This window comes from Antedon bifida, chromosome 3, assembly GCF_963402885.1.
Source record: "Antedon bifida chromosome 3, ecAntBifi1.1, whole genome shotgun sequence".
NCBI classification, from domain to species: domain Eukaryota; kingdom Metazoa; phylum Echinodermata; class Crinoidea; order Comatulida; family Antedonidae; genus Antedon; species Antedon bifida.
This window is the reverse complement of record NC_136228.1, coordinates 23,118,415-23,138,789: the sequence shown is the minus strand read 5'-3', so window position 1 is coordinate 23,138,789 and position 20,375 is coordinate 23,118,415. Positions and strand designations below refer to the sequence as shown.

At 32.4% G+C, this 20,375-nt stretch overlaps 1 protein-coding gene across 1 annotated transcript; it reads left to right on the top strand.

Annotated features, from left to right (window-relative positions):
• Positions 1-2,825: 2,825 nt before the first annotated feature.
• LOC144838027 (mediator of RNA polymerase II transcription subunit 16-like) lies at positions 2,826-20,155 on the top strand. Its single transcript, XM_078693373.1, has 20 exons — positions 2,826-2,918; positions 9,032-9,190; positions 9,668-9,869; positions 10,094-10,228; positions 11,341-11,440; positions 11,739-11,822; positions 12,005-12,082; positions 12,705-12,773; positions 12,896-13,002; positions 13,205-13,362; positions 14,081-14,145; positions 14,723-14,866; positions 15,281-15,382; positions 15,893-16,004; positions 16,591-16,724; positions 17,562-17,743; positions 17,967-18,180; positions 18,418-18,483; positions 18,915-19,125; positions 19,404-20,155. The coding sequence occupies exons 1-20, from the start codon at positions 2,869-2,871 to the stop codon at positions 19,522-19,524; spliced, it is 2,493 nt and encodes an 830-aa protein (XP_078549499.1). The 5' UTR covers positions 2,826-2,868; the 3' UTR covers positions 19,525-20,155.
• The last annotated feature ends 220 nt before the right edge of the window (positions 20,156-20,375 follow it).

Genomic DNA, 20,375 nt, shown 5'->3' with positions numbered 1-20,375 from the left:
AATATATGTGGTAATGCGTTCCACTATCTCTGATTCTAGTGTAAAAAAGTGTCTCTTGTTTTGGTGTTGTGCTTGGCTTTTAGTATAGTGTTTAGTGGCCTCTGAGGAAGTGACCTCCTGTTTTTTGGCGGACATATATGTCTCGAACATATATTACAGCGGTCTCTTCTATAATCGGTTGTATGGTAGGGAATCCGTGTAGCCTTTCATCAGCAGATAGCTGTTGCAATTCTGACTTAATGGCTCTATTTTGAACTTGTTAAAGTTTGATAATGTCTTTCTTCAAGTTGGGAAACCATATAGGCCTAACAAGGGTATTAGAGGAAGAAACATATCTTGGTCCTTTGTATGAGAAAGTAATTTACGCGTAATCATTGCAATCATCGAATTTGCCTTAGACTACTACCAAAATGTATAGACGATTTAAAGTATGATGCAACTTTGTGCGGTGACTGTTTAATTGATTTACTCCCATAAAGTAGCTGTGACATTACAGCCATTGTGTCTTTCGATGCTCTCTTTCTTTTATTTTCGGTATGATTTCTTATTTTGCGATAAGTGTCCGAATTAATTTTTTATCTTAAGATCATTAATGTTCATTAAAAAAAAGGATTTGAAAAACCGCACAATGCTGAATGTTCAAGACATTGTAGAGTTATTACGGTTCGTATTAACAACGACATATTTTACTTTCCAAGGTCAGATATATTACCAGAAATTCGGAGCAGTCCAGTGTCACCGATTGTAGCAAACCTATATATGGAATAGCTAGAAAAGAAAGCTATTAGTACGCCACCTCCAGATCTTAAACCTAATTTGTGAGTCAGATACGTGGATGACACACTGGAAATCATAAAACATTTAAACAATGTAGATACCACTAACAACATCAAGTTTACATATGAAGAAGAAAATGAAGGGAAACTTCCGTTTCTAGACTCACTGGTCCATAGAAAGGAGGATGGTTCGTTAAAGTTAACGGTTTACAGAAAGAAATCAAACACAGACCAATACCTCAATTTCAATGCACATCACGCTCTAAACCACAAATTGTAAGTTGTGAGAACACTTTTCGACAGAAAAGAAAAACTCATAACTGAGAGAAAAACAAAGAAGAACGTCACATCAAAGATGCTCTAGCACAATGTGGTTATCCTAAGTGGACTTTCAAAAAAGTACAAACCGACATGAACACAACTAAAGACAACAAACCTAGGGCAGAATTGGACAAGCCGAACGATGGACAAAACGATGGTAGTCATTCCGTATGTAAAAGGAGTAACGGAGGTTGTGCAACGACATTTCAGAAAAGCAGGTGTTGCCACCGCAGTTAGACCTTTGGACACCATCCGAAAGCAGCTTGTACATCCAAAAGATAAGGTACCATCCCTCAGTATTACAGATTGCGTATACAAGATCCCCTGTGCTGGTTGCAACAGATCGTATATCGGTGAGACAGGACGAAAATTGGGCACTCGACTAAAAGAACATCAAAAGAACGTTGATTTGGTCTCGGAACGAGCGTACACACGATCACAACGCAAACAATCGCAAACAGAAATCAACAAGTCAGCAATCACTGACCATGCTGCGCAGACAAATCACGCCATTGATTGGGAGAATTTGAAAGTAGTTGACAGGGAATCGGTCAGATTAAGACGCTGGGTTAAGGAATCCATCTGGATCAGGAAGAAGACCCCCAATAGAGATGAGGGCGGTTACAAACTCAGTCAAGTGTGGACCAATGTGTTGACCCCGTCATCTAGAGGTCAATTGTGACATACGTGTCACTACACTTTGAGAAAGCCAACTGATAGTTGGCGAAACGTCAGGTAAATAAAATAGAGATATAATTAACTATTATATTTTATCATTAATGTTCTTTCAAATTTTTCATAATTAACCAAGGCCGATGCAAGTCCTTCACTTACTTGCCTTCACAGACATAGAAAAACAGAAAACGACGTTTAGAGTTTGGTTTTTATTTCAAACGTATACGTTTGTCAAGGTAGTTTGTATAGATATGTCAAGCGCCTTCGACAACGTGGATAGAAACAAACTTCTCGACATACTCAAACATATTATAGACGAAGATGAACTTAGGATCGTTAGATTTCTGCTGAGTGAAACCGGACTAAATCTAAAAATAAAAGGGGCAAAGAACAGCCAATATTCCAAACCAACATCGGCACCCCTCAAGGAGATAGCTTAAGCCCGGTCTTATTCACTGTTTACCTTGAGTCTGCCCTATGAGGAATCAGAACAATTAACCAAACAGAAATATCTCAAGAGATATCATATGCTGATGATGTAGATTTTGTTTCGAAAAGTTAAAATCAAATTAAAAATACGTATCAAGCTGTACAACTTACTAGTTAAAAGTATATTACTCTACAACTCTGAAACATGTAATGGGGACTCACAAAAGAAGAAGCACATAAACTTGACACATTTCACAGACAGCAATAACCTATTATTTCAGCAACACTACCAATATAAAATTTCGAGGAAGACCGAGAACCACCCTACCAATAGCTCTCAGCAACGACCTACTCACCCTTTATAAGCAGAACAGAAACATCAAGTATCCCGGACAAATTGAAAACCAAGAAAGACATTAAACAACTTAAAGAACTAGCCAATGAAAGATCAGACTGGAAGAATCTGGTAAAAGAGATTTACGGAGCAGCCCAAGCGGAAATGTCGGCAGACTTTTCAGCGGAAAGGCAGTAATCATCATCATCACGTTTGTCACTGATGGCGTGTCATAGTTTATTCTATGTTTTTTTTTTCTGGTACTGACTCTCGTCAGTCAGCGTTTATTTGTTGTGTGTGTGTGTGTGTGGTCTCGGCAGTTAAAATTAAACGATGGAATTGGTTTTTGTTACAGATTGGCCAAAACTAGATACAAATATATGGTATGTCGCTAAATATGTATTATTGTTGTTACTAGGCTATCGCATATATCCGTTTTTATTATCTCTAGCCTTAGCTGACCTTTTTCACTTTAACGCCTAGGCCCAAGGATGTACGTTTTGTCCGCGTATACAGTACAGGTGAATATCAGTTTTTGCCCTGAAGTTGAAATCTGAGAATACTGGCTAATCTTACGATGATTGGCCTAGAAAATTGAAACTTATCGCATTGATTAGCCTAGCTAGCTAGCTAGTACAGTGGTAGGCCTGACCCTATCTAGCTAGTGAGTAGTAGGCATAGGCTAGGTAGTATAGTAGCAGCTAGTCTATATATAAATTATGGTTAATTCTGACATAGGTAGAATCATGAAAATTTAAAATTATATAAATGCATTTTTTTATTATTTCATATTAAAGAGCTCAAAAAATGCTTTAAAATGACATGTCATAGAGCTATATAGAATAACGAGAAGTGAAGTTACGGGCTTTTTCAAGGCGCCAAAATCGGCACCTTTTGTAACGCATTTATAGTACAAAAAATTGTGTCCGGCTTTTTAATATGCATAGATGGGGCCTATGTTATAACACTACATTAATGATGTATTATACTGTAACTAATGTAACTGATTTTGTTAACTCTTAAAAGTGTTTTTAAAAACCTGAAAGTATGATGTATTCTAGATACCCGACAGTCTATATGAAAATGGCCGCCATAATCCAAAATGGCTGCCAAAATTCAAAATGGCCGACAGCGACACAATTTTACGAGTGAATTTTACTTGGTGAATCACATTTCTGACCACTACATCGGGGAAAATTAATGATGCATTAAAAATGGCCACAATGCGAGAGAATATTAGCATTCAAAATGGCCGCCATAATCCAAAATGGCTGCCAAAATTCAAAATGGCCGACAGTTTTCACAATTTTACTTGGTGAATTACATTTCTGACCACTACATTGGAAAAAAATAATGATGCATTCAAAATGGCCACAATGTAAGAGAATATCAGCATTCAAAATGGCTGCCAAAATTCAAAATGGCCACCAAAATCCAAAATGGCCCACATAATTTTACTGTGATTAATGTGAATCATAGAAGATATTGTATTCAACATTACATTCAACCAAAATCCAAGATGGCCGTTCAAAATGGAAAATAAATAAATTTAAGCAATCAAATTTAAAAGATGACCACCAGATTCAAAATGGCTGCTGTATCTGTTGTTTATTTAAATATTTGCACATTAATAAGTCATCCCTATAAACATAATGGAACAATTCAATATACTACAGTGAACATACAAAGAGTTGGATCATACTATTCATTTATAGGGGTGGCAAAATGGCAATACATTTAATTAACAACATTTCAATTTATTTAATGAAACTAATTTGACATGTAAACTCCACAATAATAAGATTTGAAAATAACCAGGTTTGAGATTTACATGCACCACTGAATTATGTACATAAATAATAAAATGATATATCTTTATTTTATTTCAGGATCACAAGAAAACCAAACTGCAGATTTAAGATCCATTTGAGAGCAAAATTCCATTTTTTTTAAATGACTGTTTTCCCTTTCTTTTTCTTCAAAAACCTTGTCTCAATATAAACTTCAAACTCATTCATATAGTATTTACAACATTAAATCTTTCGTATCTTATAATTCCCTTTCAAAATATAACCTCAGCAGGCGTAGCTCAATCATTAAACATTTACATACAAATAACAACATACAGGTACAGTAATATGTAATATATAACTTTGCTAGTTTATCAGCATACCGTTTTTTTTTTTTAGATTTTGTGTTTTCAGTTTTACAGAGTTCATGTTATTACGAATAGTATCAACTGCATATGTATTTCCATACATATTCGAAAAAACAGTAGCAACATCTTTCCAACTTTCTTTTGGACCAGGTTGTGATTTCATGGAAATCAATATTTCACAAATGATACCATTTGTCACAAGCTCAGGAGTCAGTTGATGCAATGCACCAACTGATGTCATTAGTGGATCCTTTTGTGACTGAAAAGGTTCCATTTCAACCAACTGTAGAGGAAAAAAAGCAGTATATTTGATTGATGTTTTAAAATAAAATTATGTATGGAAAGTAATTACAGTCCATGTATAGAATATATTATATTTTTATCTTTTGCTATGACCAGATAATTCTTGATATACAAATTAGTCCTATGATTTATATAGGATTATTATAAATATATAGTTAGTACAATAGTAGAATTCATGCACATTGTTTAAAAATAAAGTGCTTATATTTAGGCCTGCAGTAGCTAGTACTACAATCCATGTGTGTATATTATAAAATGTTTTTTTAAAGAAATAAATAGTAATTTAAAATCTAAAAAATGATAAAAGAAATATAAGTTAAAATAAAAACATAATAATATATAAATACTTACAAAGTTGTGACTAAATCAGTGATACAATAATGTAAAAAAGATTGGTATTCTCAAAATTAAAAGTTGATATGATCAGTAAATTAAGATAATAAAAACACAAGAAACAATATTAAATTAATAATTATTTTATTTTATATTCAAAGTAATCAAAATATATTTGATTTAAATATTTATTTGCACATAAACAAAACACACCCCTACATGTACAATGGAACCGTCCACAGTAGTACAGCGCGCACGCGCAAACTTATTAAGCCTGTACACATTTGGATCGGACCACTTTTTGTAGGGGTGTCTTTACAAATATAGTATAAAAACATAATTTAAGTAGGAAATATTATTTACTATTTCTATAAAAGTCTAGCATACATTACTAGCATAATCATATCACAAAATAATATTAATATTAATACAATATACTTGCAGGCAACTTTTATTTATCACAAAATTGCCTCGATGTGGACGATATTTCACCCGACCAAAAATGAACCCCATTTTGTTGGGCCACTTTACATGGTCTGTGCCTACATCAATCATGATGGCTATGATGTTTTTAAGTAGGTTAATAGTCATAGATATATTTCTAGGCCTTGACATTATATTCAGGTTAGTTTTTTTATAAATAGTCATCAAATGTGTGTTAAATATCTGAAATAGTTACCGTTTTTTAACAAGATGTCATTAAAAAATGGCTAGGCCAAAACGAGTCGGGTCTGCACTCGCCGACCACAACTATCATAATGATCGTTCTGATTATTTTCTGCTGGGCAACAAGGCCTCATAACATCAACAAAACTCTATATCAATACGCCTATACAATCCCATTGGCGCAGCGAAATAGTACGCTCTTGCGTGTGCAGTAATGGGACACACTTTTTCATCGCGCGTAGCGTTACATAAATAGCGCCCTCATAAAGTATGGTTATGATTCTACCTAACATAGGCGAGCACAATGCAAAAACTTCGGTACAAATCTCCGCCTTGGATACCTACCTTATCTATCTCAGATGTACCGCGAAACGTAGATTTGATAACATTAATGTGCAGTTCGACGCTATTTTTCCATATTTCTATCTTAGCAAGATATTATAAAGAGTTTTTTAACAACATTTATGATTTCAACAGTAGATTTTCTACTCAATTTCAATTCTTGGCGGTCAAGTTATTTCCGGGTTTATGATAAGTTCACTATGCAGCAACTTGGTTTCAACTATTTTCTCTCTTTTATACACAAGGGAGCAGTTAAAATAATAGATTTGACCCTAAAGGTGACTGGAAACAGGCACTTTCCATCAATCAATACAGTGTCCCTTTGGAAGACGGAAGAAAAAAACAGATACTATAGTAGGACTGGAGCTTAAGTTGGCCATTAGTCATAGCCATTTTAGTTTTTTGTTTATTTTAGGAACGTATATATTAATACTTATTAGGATGATATTTATTTGAATAAACGCCTCTCCAATAAAACATCACTTTGAATAATAATCACCGTCCCCACACCCCCCCAAAACCAACTATCTAATAAACGTCCATCCCATCCACATTTATAATAACACAATTATACTATTTGTAGTAGAATTCATCGCATTGTTATCTACAATTTACCAAGCATTTGTTATTCTTTTTTACCACTTTTCATATCTCCAATAAAACATCACTTTGAATAATAATCACCGTCCCCCACACCCCCCCAAAACCAACTATCTAATAAACGTCCATCCCATCCACATTTATAATAACACAATTATACTATTTGTAGTAGAATTCATCGCATTGTTATCTACAATTTACCAAGCATTTGTTATTCTTTTTTACCACTTTTCATATCTATTAGATAGAGGATTTCATTTGATTATAAATGTTACCATATTATTAAAACTAAAACATTTAACATATATCCCTCGAATAAGCCCCTCCCTCGAGTCAAATGAACTCCGCCTCCCCACCTCCGCCCTATAAGGACCCTACCAAATAATAAAGACTATACTTTAAAATGTTATTAATCATCTAAGACACTGTGAAACAGAATAGTTTAGTTTTACGAATGTCAAGCATTTTCAATAATGGTAACCGACAGAAAACGTAAAAGAAGAACATTATCATTCCGAGAACCATCGTCTACACTTCCTAGAGGGGGAGCGAGCTCACCCTCTAGTATATTTAAATTGTATGTATTTACTTGAAGTAAATGAAGTAGCTGTAGTAAATGGTAGAGGTGGTATGTAAATTACAAGTAACTGTAAAACAAATCTATAAAAAAAAGTTATAACCAGTTCAGTTTCTGAAACCACATAAAATGTGGTATTTTTGGGAAAATAAAGATTAAGGGCGCTGTTCACATAAGTAAAAGTACACTTTTTTACCTGTAACTAACTAAGTTTTTGTCAGAATATTTTTTAAATGGTCTTATTTGATAGATGATTACATTTTCTTTATATTAAAGAAAACAAATTTTACATTAAATATCCATAGTTCAGATAAATTTACGTTAAGTGCCTAAAATCAGCAAATATAACACATTTTAATACCAAACAAATACTATTAGATGTTAACAAATTACAAATTTAGTTATCATAAATAGGATTCTTTTACATTTTCATAGAAACTGTTTTATTTTAAAACATATAAATATATATTTTTCTAACAATTTCTCATAAAAAAACTTTTACGACCACTAGTTTTCGAGATATAGAAATGTGTACTACCAGTACAGGTCAAAGGTCAATAACAAGAATCTGGATCATTTTCTTGGAAAATTTTGTATTAGATTGAATAGAAACATCCATCTTCTGATTAATTTGAGACCTATTTAAAGTTTGTCCAACTGTTAGTTACCAAGTTATATGACATGTAGGTCAAAGGTCAAAAATACCAAAAATCATACTTTCGGTCATTTTTTGACAAATGTTTCCATTAGGACGAATATTAATATGCATCTTCCAAATAATTTGACACTAAAATTATTTAATTTAATGTAAGCGTTGCGGAGATATGGTTATTTTGTTTTCAATTGGATTGAAATATTCAAATTAAGGTCAAAGGTCAAGGAAAAACTTTAGAAATTTGATAACATGGGTTTTTATTTACAAGCATGGTTAAAAAATTCATAAAATGCAATGCTTGCACTTTCCTTCTGATTTGCAGACTAAAATACATTAGAAATGGGCTATTTGTGACTTTGTATACGATTATATGTATTTCAATTTCAATGGCTACCATTTTTATTTTTGGGCGCCATCTTGGAACTCACTTTATATAATATTTCCTGAATCAGTTTTACTGACCTCAGAAATTCTCGATTCAGTACATTATTTGTCTATTTGTAACTTTTACAGCCAGAGATATATGATATACCAATTTACTGGCAGCCATTTTGGATTTTGGCCGCCATCTTGGAAAATCGGAAGCTGATCGGGTGGCTCCTAGGCAAAAATCAATTAGTACGCCTAAAAGAAGCCTCATGCCAAATTTGGTGCTTTTGTCCACAGTGTAACGTTTTAGTCGCTAAGCCACCTGACTACTAGGCCTAGGCCTAATAGTAAAAGTAACTTACTTTACTTAACTTACAGTTACACTTGAATGAATCATGTGTAAACTGATGTGTAATATAGGCCTAGTCCTACTGCGAAAAGTAGCATTGTCATTGACCTGGCATGTTAACATTTTATTATTTTTTATTATTAGGATCAAGAGACTTTTAGGAAGTGGGTTAAGTGATTGGTCATGTCGAAACATTGTAGCTTTTACAACCATTGGCAATTGCAAAGAACCAGTTGAACACAGAGAAGTCACAAATACATACATACATATTCTCGATCCTGACAGACCATGGGAAATATACAGGTATTCACGTTATTATATTATTATTAGTAATTGATTGTATAAAGTTTACAAGAAACTAAAAACTAATGTAATTTTCTTACCAGCTGAAACTGGAAATTGTTACAGAAGTTTTTTTAAAGTTTCAATAATTATTGATAATGATCATTCCACCAATAATAAGTTACCATAAAAAGTAATCTCTAGGCTTCTTTTTGAGATATTCTGGACAAAATACTATTTAAATATCAAAGGAACAAAGGTGATTTAATGCCGTTCGAAATAGGAAGTCCTTTGTCGTAAATAGCATTCATATGCGTAATTCAAATGCTCGGCGATACTTTTTTGTTTTGCATTTTAATTATTTTCTTTTGATCTTCTTTTTAAGGTTTTATTGTATGATAAAAACAATTCTTCTAACTGAACATAATATCTGTAACAGATATTATGTTCAGCTGTAAAACAAAGCAAATAATTTCATGTAATTACATTTTTGAACAGTATAACTTCTGGACACAAGGAGATAATCACATCTTTAAAATGGAATGGATCAGGAACACAGTTGTTATCAACAGATAGTAGAGGAACATGTTGTTGCTGGGAGATGGATCAGTTACTATTAAATAGTTGGAAATTAACAACTAAAAATAACATTGGTCAAGAGCCTGTAATAGCAGCGGATTGGTTGCGTGGCCCTATCAAGGTATTAATATTGATAAATACTGCAAGCCTTTTATACATTATTATGAAACATAACAAAAGCCTATCATAGTTTTATATAAAGATATATAAGCTGTTTTCATACCATATGTTACAGTATCCATAAGTAATGCAGCAATTGAGTATTTCCATAAATACTACTGTTTTTTGTATATTTTTAAAATTGTTTAGATGTCATTTAAATATATTTTTATCAAACGTTTTCAGTTGTTATACAATGTTGACAAATTGGACTCGATTAATATTCATGAGAAGTTCTCAAGAATAACTTGTGAACCATCTGTTAAAAATGTCGGAGGAAAGCCAGTAAAAGGTTGGATTGCTGTAACATCAACTAGTCTGGTAGGTATATGTGTATTATATCACTGAGGATACTTAAACCAAAACTCTGCTGAAATTCTTTACATTGTACATACTATACGTATATACTTTCTTTTTAAATTGATGTGTAGATGAGGACGTACTGATGTTATCTTTGTCATTTGTCTGATGGTATGTCACATATCAACCAAAAGATTGCAAGTTCTATAATATCATTCTTTCCAGTTTTTATTAAAGTTATATTGTATTGTATTATTTACCCAGTTCTAAACCGATATCCATCCATTTTCAATTTTGCTGGATATTAAGTTTTAACTAATTGTTTATTTATTTTGCTTCTTTTTTCATTTTGTACCCATTTAGGTTATATAAAGTTCTTTCTACACTATCATAGTTTATGTAACAACAAAATTTGGGAACATCATACTTTTTTTTTCAAACTAGTTTGATAGTGTAGACAGAGCTTAAAGACCCATTCCCATTTGTAAAAATAATGCATATATTACTTTAAAAACATTAAACCAGGTCATTTCTTGTCTTAAATGTACATTTTAAGGTAAATTATGATAAAAAGAGAGAAACCATGCAATACTTAAGTAGCTCGCGGTGAATGTTCTCTCGTGGACGGTCTTTAGGCCTAGCTAGGCTTGGTTTTGTAGACTTAGCTGGAAACAGCAGCGATGTACGAGCATTGTACGCTAGCTATAGGCCTAGTTGCTGCATTAATTTTCTTTCTGTTTTTGCCAGTATCCGTTAATACAAATTGGGAAACCCTGTGTTTTCGCTGAAAAGTTATGATTCTTCCATTTGTTTTTGACCTTCATGACTGAAAGTGGGTGAATTACAGAAGAAAAACTAAAATATCAATCCGCGCACAATGCATGTTGGGATTTATAGCGGGCCGCTTAAATTATTAGAATCGACTTATTTTTCACATTTTTAACCCATTTAAACAGGAAAAAAGTTATCACAATAGGACCATATAGTATTTATTTTTACATTAAATGTACTTTGTGACTTAAAAACGTAGGGAATGGGACTTTAATAGAATGATGTAATATTGTTTGATATTGTGTTTTGTCGTAATCCCTTTAACATAATATTCAAATATTTTGCATAATGTTCCATTATAGGTGTCAGTTACTGTTATGTTGGAAGGTGGCAAATTAATCACAGAAAATAAATGTCTTGGGACACACAGATCACATGCAGCAGTTGGTGATATTGCATTCGGTAAGTTATGCTACCTTGTGTAATGTTATGTTAGGTTGACGGTAAAAGTTATCGGAAATACTGTAATTAACTAATGAACTAATGTACTTGATTGGAAATGATTTTATGTCATTGAAAAAGATTTTTTCATGATCTAAAAAAAAAGAATGAATTTCGTTTACAATATAATAATAATAATAATCACAATATGAATGAGAATTTTGCTGAAGCTGTAAACTAAAAAACCCATAATTTCTTATTCAACCCAAAACATTGTTGCCCAATTGTCACAGCATAAATAATAATTGTTTTTAATTAGGTGGACCCCTGATTGTTGCAACATCAGATGGAAGCTGTCGTTCTCCAATACAAACATATAGTGTTAATATTACAGAGTCTGAAAGTATCCTTTTTCTAAACTCAACAGCATGAAACTTAAATTTGATAAAACTCAACCATTTGAAAAAATAGTGATCTTCTAAATTGATTTTAATGTTTTGTAACCTTTTTGTATTACAGTAACATCCAACGTCATTTTTTTTCATTGTTAAAGATTGAATTTAGTTCCTTAATAACATATACTAGATAAGCTGAATATACAAACAGAACTACTGCCATCTTTTTATCCGCAGTGTTGTACAAACAGTGGTACAAAAGAAAAATGTAAGTGCAGAAAATATTGTAGGATATGAATTGCAAGTATGCTAATCAGGCTTATGTCCACACGCAACTCAACTAGTTCAGAACTAGTTGCACAATAGCAACTGGTGTGCAAGCGCTTTTAATGACACTGTAATTGAGGGTAACTAGTTCTATAGTAGTGGTTACTATACTGCATGCACGATGCAATATGGAGTTCTACAGTATAGGAACCAGTGTGCGTGAGCGCTTATTTTGTAATATCAAATTGATTGCTACTAGTCACGACTAGATTCTTTCGGAAGAAGTAGAACTTGATGTGCAACTCAACTCATCTGAGCGTATGTTGACATTTTGTGTTACTGAGTTACATTCAGTTTCTTGGAGCCCTTTTGTTGACGCAGTTAAGTTGAGTTTAAGCCCTGCTTAAAATATGGATAATGAAAATACAGTAACCAAAATACTAGTTAAAAAAGTGTACATTTTGCAAGAAAAGTAACAGATATATTTATAATATTTATTTTAATATATTGCAACCGATATTTTTATAAGTCATGATCAGACTGCATTGATACCTATTTGTGTACTTCGATTTTAAATGTTATTATTTATGTTTATACTTTGTAATTTTTGTTTTATTATTTAGATAATTCTATCTCCCATATCCGCTTTATGAACAGAGAAGCTGGTGATAAAATTCTGGTTACAGTAACAGGTGAGGTTTCCAAAACATTTCCACGTAGGATTGAGGTTCATGTGATCTATAAGAGCTTTTTATTCAACGATTTATAGATGGATGCGTAACAACTATTTAATTATTTTTATTGATCTGTTTAGGTTCTGGAGGGACATGTATTGAATGCTGGAGTCTTAGCAAGGAACCTGTTCCATTGCATAAAATATTTGATAACACAATGCCAGCTGATCAACAACCTCTTACTCTGGTAAAAAGATTTTCTTGTAAATTTTCCAAAAAGGGTTTAAATGAATGAATAATTGTAATATAATATGACTTTATTGAATATTATTTGTAACCATATGTGGGTCACATATTTTAAAGGAATGGATTCCTTTCTCAATCTATTTAATTTGTTAGTATTTTTGTTGATTTCTTATTGAGTAAATTTTGTTTGCTTTTAATATTAGAAATGGGTTTTTATGACGTCGCATTGTGACAATGCTACTATTACTGCCCTTGCTGTTCCAAGACTGCCGTTAAACCTTTCCAAGACATCAATGTACAATGGACCTGGAATGGTTATTGCAGCTGCGTTTATCGATGGAAACATTAAACTGTTGCATCGGTATACACACAAGTTTATCATAATAATTAAATTTAACTACATTTTTTTTTTACTTTACATTTGACAGCAGTGTTCTCCCAAAATAAAAATCAATTCTGGACAATTTAGCAAAGTACCGAATTGATATACTATAAGATAGAAAAACAAAATAGAAAAAAAGTCAAATAATATTGTACGTTATCTATCCAATTGACAAAATATTATTCGATTTTATTTCAGTCTATGTTTTTAATGGCTAGGCCTAACCTACCACTACTAGATAAATGTTTGTTTTATGTATAATTTTCTTACACTGTTTTGATACCAGTTCATTGGAGCCAATTTAATCCAGCAAAACTTGCTTTGGTTGAACACTGGAGAGTTCCTAAAGCCATGAAAAATAGTAGATAATAAAACTCTGGCAATATTTATTCATTATATTCTCTTTTGCTTGTGGTAGATTGTTACAAAAATGACTTTAGTATTGTTAATCTAATTATTTAAGTATAGGCATGAATTTAACTAAACTTTTCACTACTAATATTTTAGAGTGTACTAAAAGGCCATGAGTAAAAAATGGTTTCATAAGTAAAATTAAAATAAACTAAGGTTGTGTGCCAGCTTGTAGAAACCTGAAAATAAGTAAATCACACAATATGCAAATGCGGTCCTCATTCTTTAACTACTGATGTTGAAATATATGATTACTTACAAGTACTCTTTTTGTTGTATTCCACAGTAATTCAATGAAACCTGTAAAAGTATTAAAATATGAAGGAGCTAAAAATATTTCAAGTCCACAAGGTAAAATATTTATTTTTAATAAATTATTTTACATTAATCATAAAATCATATACTTTTTATTTGATGTTTTAAAATTATCGATCTAGTTTCCCCTATGTTTCATAATTGTTGGGATTTTATTTGTGTTACAAGAGCTTGTTGAAAATAAGCACTTTCTTATCAGTGGGGGATAGTTTAAATTACACAGTAAAATATCTATTCTTTTGTACACTTTTTGTACATTTTTTAAAAACTATGAAAAATAAACGGTGTGGTAAAAAATGTTATCGGGTGACTAAATATAGGTAATATAACTTGAATTTCTAATATTTTTATTTAACTTCAGAGTTTTATTTTCATGCTATAGCAAAAAATATCCACCATATATCCAACTTTTTTCACCTTCTAGGGAGTCACCAGACATGTTATTACATTAGGTTAAACTACCTAACTACTGAAAAAAAGTCTTCCTGGTTTTTATAGCAGAATTTTTCCAAATTTTGTATTTGACCATTTTAAGGATATATAAGAATATAAATTATGGATGATTAAATATAAATAGTACAATTTTAAAATGTTTATATTATATTGTTTTTAGCTAAGCGTCAAAGGCCAATGAGTGCTTGTTATATTGTTAGTCTTACTATGTCAAGCACGTGTTGTAGTATGATTGGCGTTGATAAAATGGGTGCTCTCTGTCTTCTGAAAGTTGCTCCAACGATTGGACAAATTGTTGATGCAGGTGAGAATATAAATAATGTTTTGCATGAGGTCTTTTTCCCGAATGTTCCGAAAATTGTAACAGTACTCCCCACCAGTCATTCATAGTTCAAGTACTGATCAAGAATGTCAGTTTGGGCCTCACTGAAGGAGACTTTAGTCGATAGAAAATGTATGTATCATTTTTGTATTGTATTTTGGTTTTTTTTTCTAAAAAATATGATTTGTTTAGATTTGTATAATCTAATAGAATTCATCTTTATCAAGGTAGTGGAAATCTGATCTGCGAACTTGCATCCATTTAATTTCACACGACTGAATTAAAGAGCATGTTCAATTTTTTAATTTTCAATTAACAAAATTTGTCTCTGTTTTTCCATACCAAATACTTCAAAGATCTTTTGATGTTTCTAATGTATGTCTAATTTCCTTACAGGTGCCCATAGAGCTCATACCATTGCACAGGTGGTCAACTTATTAGAATACTGCTTAGTAACAGGACGTGATTGGTGGGATCTTATGCTAACTATTTCTATGGGTAAGATTAGGTTTAATTAGTAGGATATAAGAAACCAAAATCTATATATAACATGACAAAATTCAGAGTAGAAGCAAAAAATATGTCAAATAAAGCAAAAAAAGGTCAGTATGCTGAAGATTCAACGGTTCCCCTTCTTCTGCTTCTGATGGTGGGAAAATTATTGTCCATTTTTCAAGATAAAGTCCCCTCTTCTTTTACAACCCAGCAGACATGACTTAACTAATCACCATTTGTCAACTATCAATCATTAATTCAGTTTGTCCTCAACACTGTTTGCTGATATATTATCCATGTTTGTTGATTTTGCTTATAAACTCCCAGCTTGTTATAGTATACCTGTTTCCATTATTATACAATAATGTTGTATTTTAACATTTGCTATCAACACTAATGAAGCATGATGGCCTATAGATAAACCAAACTGTGGAAGCAATTTTGACAAAAGCTTTGATCTGACCTGTCATTTAATTTAAATTGTGGTAAATATTTAAAATGATGTTTTTTTAGGTATGGTAGAGACGGTGATTGATCGATTAACTGAAGTGTATAATCGTCAGAATCCTGCAAGACAAGCTTTGCTTTTTAACAGATTGCTGGCAATGAAAGCAACTTTACATAGGTTTGGTTTTTATCTTTTAAAATACCACTAATACCATTCTCTGTGACTAATCATCATCCCATGTTTGACTTGTTTTGTTTTGTAAGCGACTATGATAAACAACAAGCTTTGTTTGATTTAGCAGATGGTATTTAATGGACATGTGTTGTACTGTATTTGGATATGAGGATTATTACTGCCACATATATCAATCAATCGTTAGATTTATATAGCGCCATTCCAACAGTCATTGCTCATACTTTGAGACATATGTAATTGGATACCATGCAATACACTTTACGATCAACCTATTAGATAAAAGTTTAGATAAAAATTAAAAGTCAATTGGTTAAACCATGGAGCTATACAATTTTATAGCTCCATGGTTAAACACTGTTTTTATCTGAAATATTTCTGTTGGATCCCACTAGGATGCAATGCAAGGATGTAGGTGCAGTCCATCTCAAGCAAAAATTGGTTCATCACTTGAAGAGTGATCAGATTACTTGTGTATTGCATGTCCGTGCATTCCATTTTACTGAGAACAAAGCTCTAAGTTTTATTTGTTCATTACAATTATTTCTAATGATAACACTTCGCTTTTTAGACTTACATCAAGTGGGAGAGGTAAAGCCGTAGATTGCCATTCTAAGTTGTTACTTAACGCCATAGCAACAGAATTTAAAGCACTATTAACATCAGCCAGTGGTCTGGAAAATACACCCTCTGATAGAATTACAGGTAATGATTAGATCTTTATCAGGTATTTAGCCAATCTATGTAAAGATATATTGTCACCCTGTAAAAACTATTGAATATGCCAAGTTAATGTCGCATACTAGTTATTCACTTTGACCAAAAATTGGATTGAAAAAAATATATATTTACCTGAAAAAGCTGTAAACCGACTGGAAGTCAATGGGTTTTTGGTTGAATTTAATCATTTATTTTGTCTTTTTATAAGTGAAAACATTATTTTTAAATTTTTTTTATACACAAGTGATTAGCTTGATTAAAACTGTGAAATGGCCTTTTCAAAGTCTGGTTTTTAAAATTAATTTTACATGTTTTGGTGGACAATACATCTTTAAGCAAAACTCCATTCTATTCTTATGTGTCAGTGGCAGATCCAGGTTGCGTTCGGACGGAAAAAAAGTCTATGAAGGCCGGGCTAGCTAGCGGTAGGCATTCTACGAGCCCACCTCCTATGAAACACAAAAAACTGGCTTAGAATTCAATGATCTAGGCCTAGCTAGGAGTAGGCCTTTTAACTGGCCGTCAAGTCTAACTAACCTTCATTAAAATGACAGTTCTTACTGGGCCTAGAGAGAACCATATTTTTATTTGATTTGTTAGAGCTATCTCTCATATGCCAACTTTTACGGGACGGGAACCGGACAACATTATCCCCTCTAGTACTAGTAGCCTTTACGTTACTGTCAGCTGTTATCATCAGTAAAATCATAGCATAAATTAATGTTTTCACTTTAATATTAAAATCAGCTCATTCCATTATATTTACACATAACTCTAATGAACAGTGTTCTAATTTAATTTAACTACTATTTTATTTTTAAGCTGCTTGTGCAATTGGTGATACTGACATTGTAAGCGTTCTACAAAAAATTGATAGTAAGGATATAACAGTGGATAAAAAACTACTTAGGTCAACTCAACAACTTACACAGTGGATTGCTGAGTACGCCCTCTATGTTCTCGCTACTGTACCAGTTCAAGGTCAGATGACCACAAAGCCAGGGGTATGCTTATTATTTTTAATTTAATTTCATCAGTGTTTTAATTCACAATTAAGAAAATTAAAATTTTAACAAATTCAGAAGAACATTTATTATAGTTTTTTGTAGTTGGAGAAGTGTTTACAATATTCTAAATGAGAATGTATAATGTCCATGTATCACACCATAGAAAAACAAATCAGCAAAGTTGAGTTATTCATTTTAAATGTTGTTATTTTTTGTACAGGTTAGCATATTATATGATGCTAGCACCTTGTTAATACTAAGGCAACTGCTAGTAATTATTAAAGTGTTTGGTGAGAAAGAGCCTTTATGTTTACCTGTCTTCACTGTCACATCTGCTGGGCTTGATGGTCTCTCTTTACTCTACAAACTACTCACTAATATATGGGTCAGTAGTGTAGATGATATGTATGTTAAACTGGAAGATTCCATTGTTGGTAGGTTTTTATATATATATATTATTTGAATGTGTGTAATTAAATATACAGTATTTCCAAAAACCTTTCTTTTTTTATTTACAGTACTTCAATTTTCCTTGTACAGGTATCTCAATTTATCAACGTTTTTCACTTTTTTCATTTAGATAATTAAGTACACATTTAAAATTAAATTTGTGGATGTATGACTGTCTGCAAAAAGTCAAGAGTGTTTAATATTCAGTTGTGTCTTTTCAGATGAGTGTATCCTCCTTCCAAGCCAGATACTAATCCGTAGTATGGAATACCAACCAGTCACAGAAGGTATGGCAGTAAAATCTATCGGTCACGCTGGACTGTTTATTCACACCAGTCAGTCTTTTAAACTTCATTCACACATGATTATTCTCAGTCAAGCTAACCGAGTATGGGAATTAATTTTTCTAAGTGAATTCTCTCTGGAAGAAAACTGAGCTAGAAGTCCAATTTATTGTCGATTTCTGCTGCCATCCAGAGTGAAGTTGTGGCTTCATGTTTAAGATGCTTGACTACCAATTACTGGATGCTGGGTTCAAATCCTGTCTTGTGTCAAAATAACTCCACTTTCAAAGACATGTTAATAAACTTTAGCATCATTAAACAGATTTTTGACAGTAAAAAAACTTATTACTGTAATTGACAAGCTAATTGACAATTCAGTTTTCCTAAATATATATTAATAGTTATTTAGATTGTTACAAATTCTACTCCTCTAGGAATCATTGGCAAGTTGCACAGTAGGCAAGCTATGGCATTTCAATTTGACAACCCACCAGGTCACATGATCACAGTAGCAACCTTTAGCCCAGGTCATCCTGCAGAAGTAAACACTAGGTCACTGACTGACAAAATCCACCAGAAACATGATGTTGTACGGCGACTCCATTTAGGCGTTGCTCCCCCTGAGGAACTCAAGCGTTGCACAAGGTAAAATACAAACTTGTTTATACTATTATATTATATACTATAATGCATCGATATTTTAATTTAGTTTTAAACTGGAAGATGGGAAACTATATTGGTTGATCAACAGTTTTGACGCAGAAAGATAAATTCTTAGTTTATCTATCATAGACAAGTGCTTTATCAATAAAACTCAAATAAATTCCTGTGCAAAAAGTTTACATGTATTAAATTATGGTCAATGACTATATAATATGTATAAGATAGATGCTGTAGAATGTAATAAACTATTTATGTTTTAGATGTTCGTGTATATCTTTACTGAAATCACCTTCAAATACACCAAAAATGATGGCATGGGAACAGCGATGGAGTAGATCCTGTCTTTGTGGTGGACTCTGGCACAAAGTGGTTGTGCCTTGAATATGGACAGTACCCACTCAACCAAGACAATTGCATATATTTCTTGTTGTACCACATTGGCTCATAATGGGTGGTTGTACATCAATAAAAACTGTGTAAATTGACTATCAGGCTTTTACTGTGATGTTTGTTGAGGCTGGGTGGTTGTACGTCGCTCTAAGCCTTTTAAATTAAAAATGTTGCCACCCTCAACAGTACCTGTACAATACTGGTTGTTGACATCCAAGTGTTACGGACTTGAAACTGTAATCTATAAGTTTACCAAAAGTATTTTGTGGTAATTTAATGGCACCCTCAATGGTTGAAAGAATCAAACAGTGCAACTGCAATATATTGGCGCCTTCAACAATGGAAATAACAATATATGACGCTGGTTTGAAACACAACTGTGAATAATGAATGACGCCATGAACAATTTTAGTTTGAATATTTTATAATCAAATAATAGGTTTCAAGGAAATTATGATTTTCTTGTGTTTCCGTGTGTATCACAGCTTTCAGGATTTTTATGAAACTGGTTTTAAAAACCATAGAAAATGAATAGAAAGCAAGGGACTAGAATGTAAAATATGGAAATAGGAAATAAAGTGGTGAGATTTATACTGCTATGATCCAAATCATTTTCTTCCAGTTTGTTTTTTATTTTGTATCAAAAGAAAAATTGGTCATGAAATTTTATTTTAAATTCGCATTGCAGGTGAGCATGTTTATTTTACAGTATATCATTTTCCAAAACATGCATTGTAACGATTTGGAGCTCACAGTTTACCTTATACAGAATACATATGTGTATAAGATGCATACAGAGACTGAAATAATTATAAGAATTTTGTATGTCGCTGATGTATAAG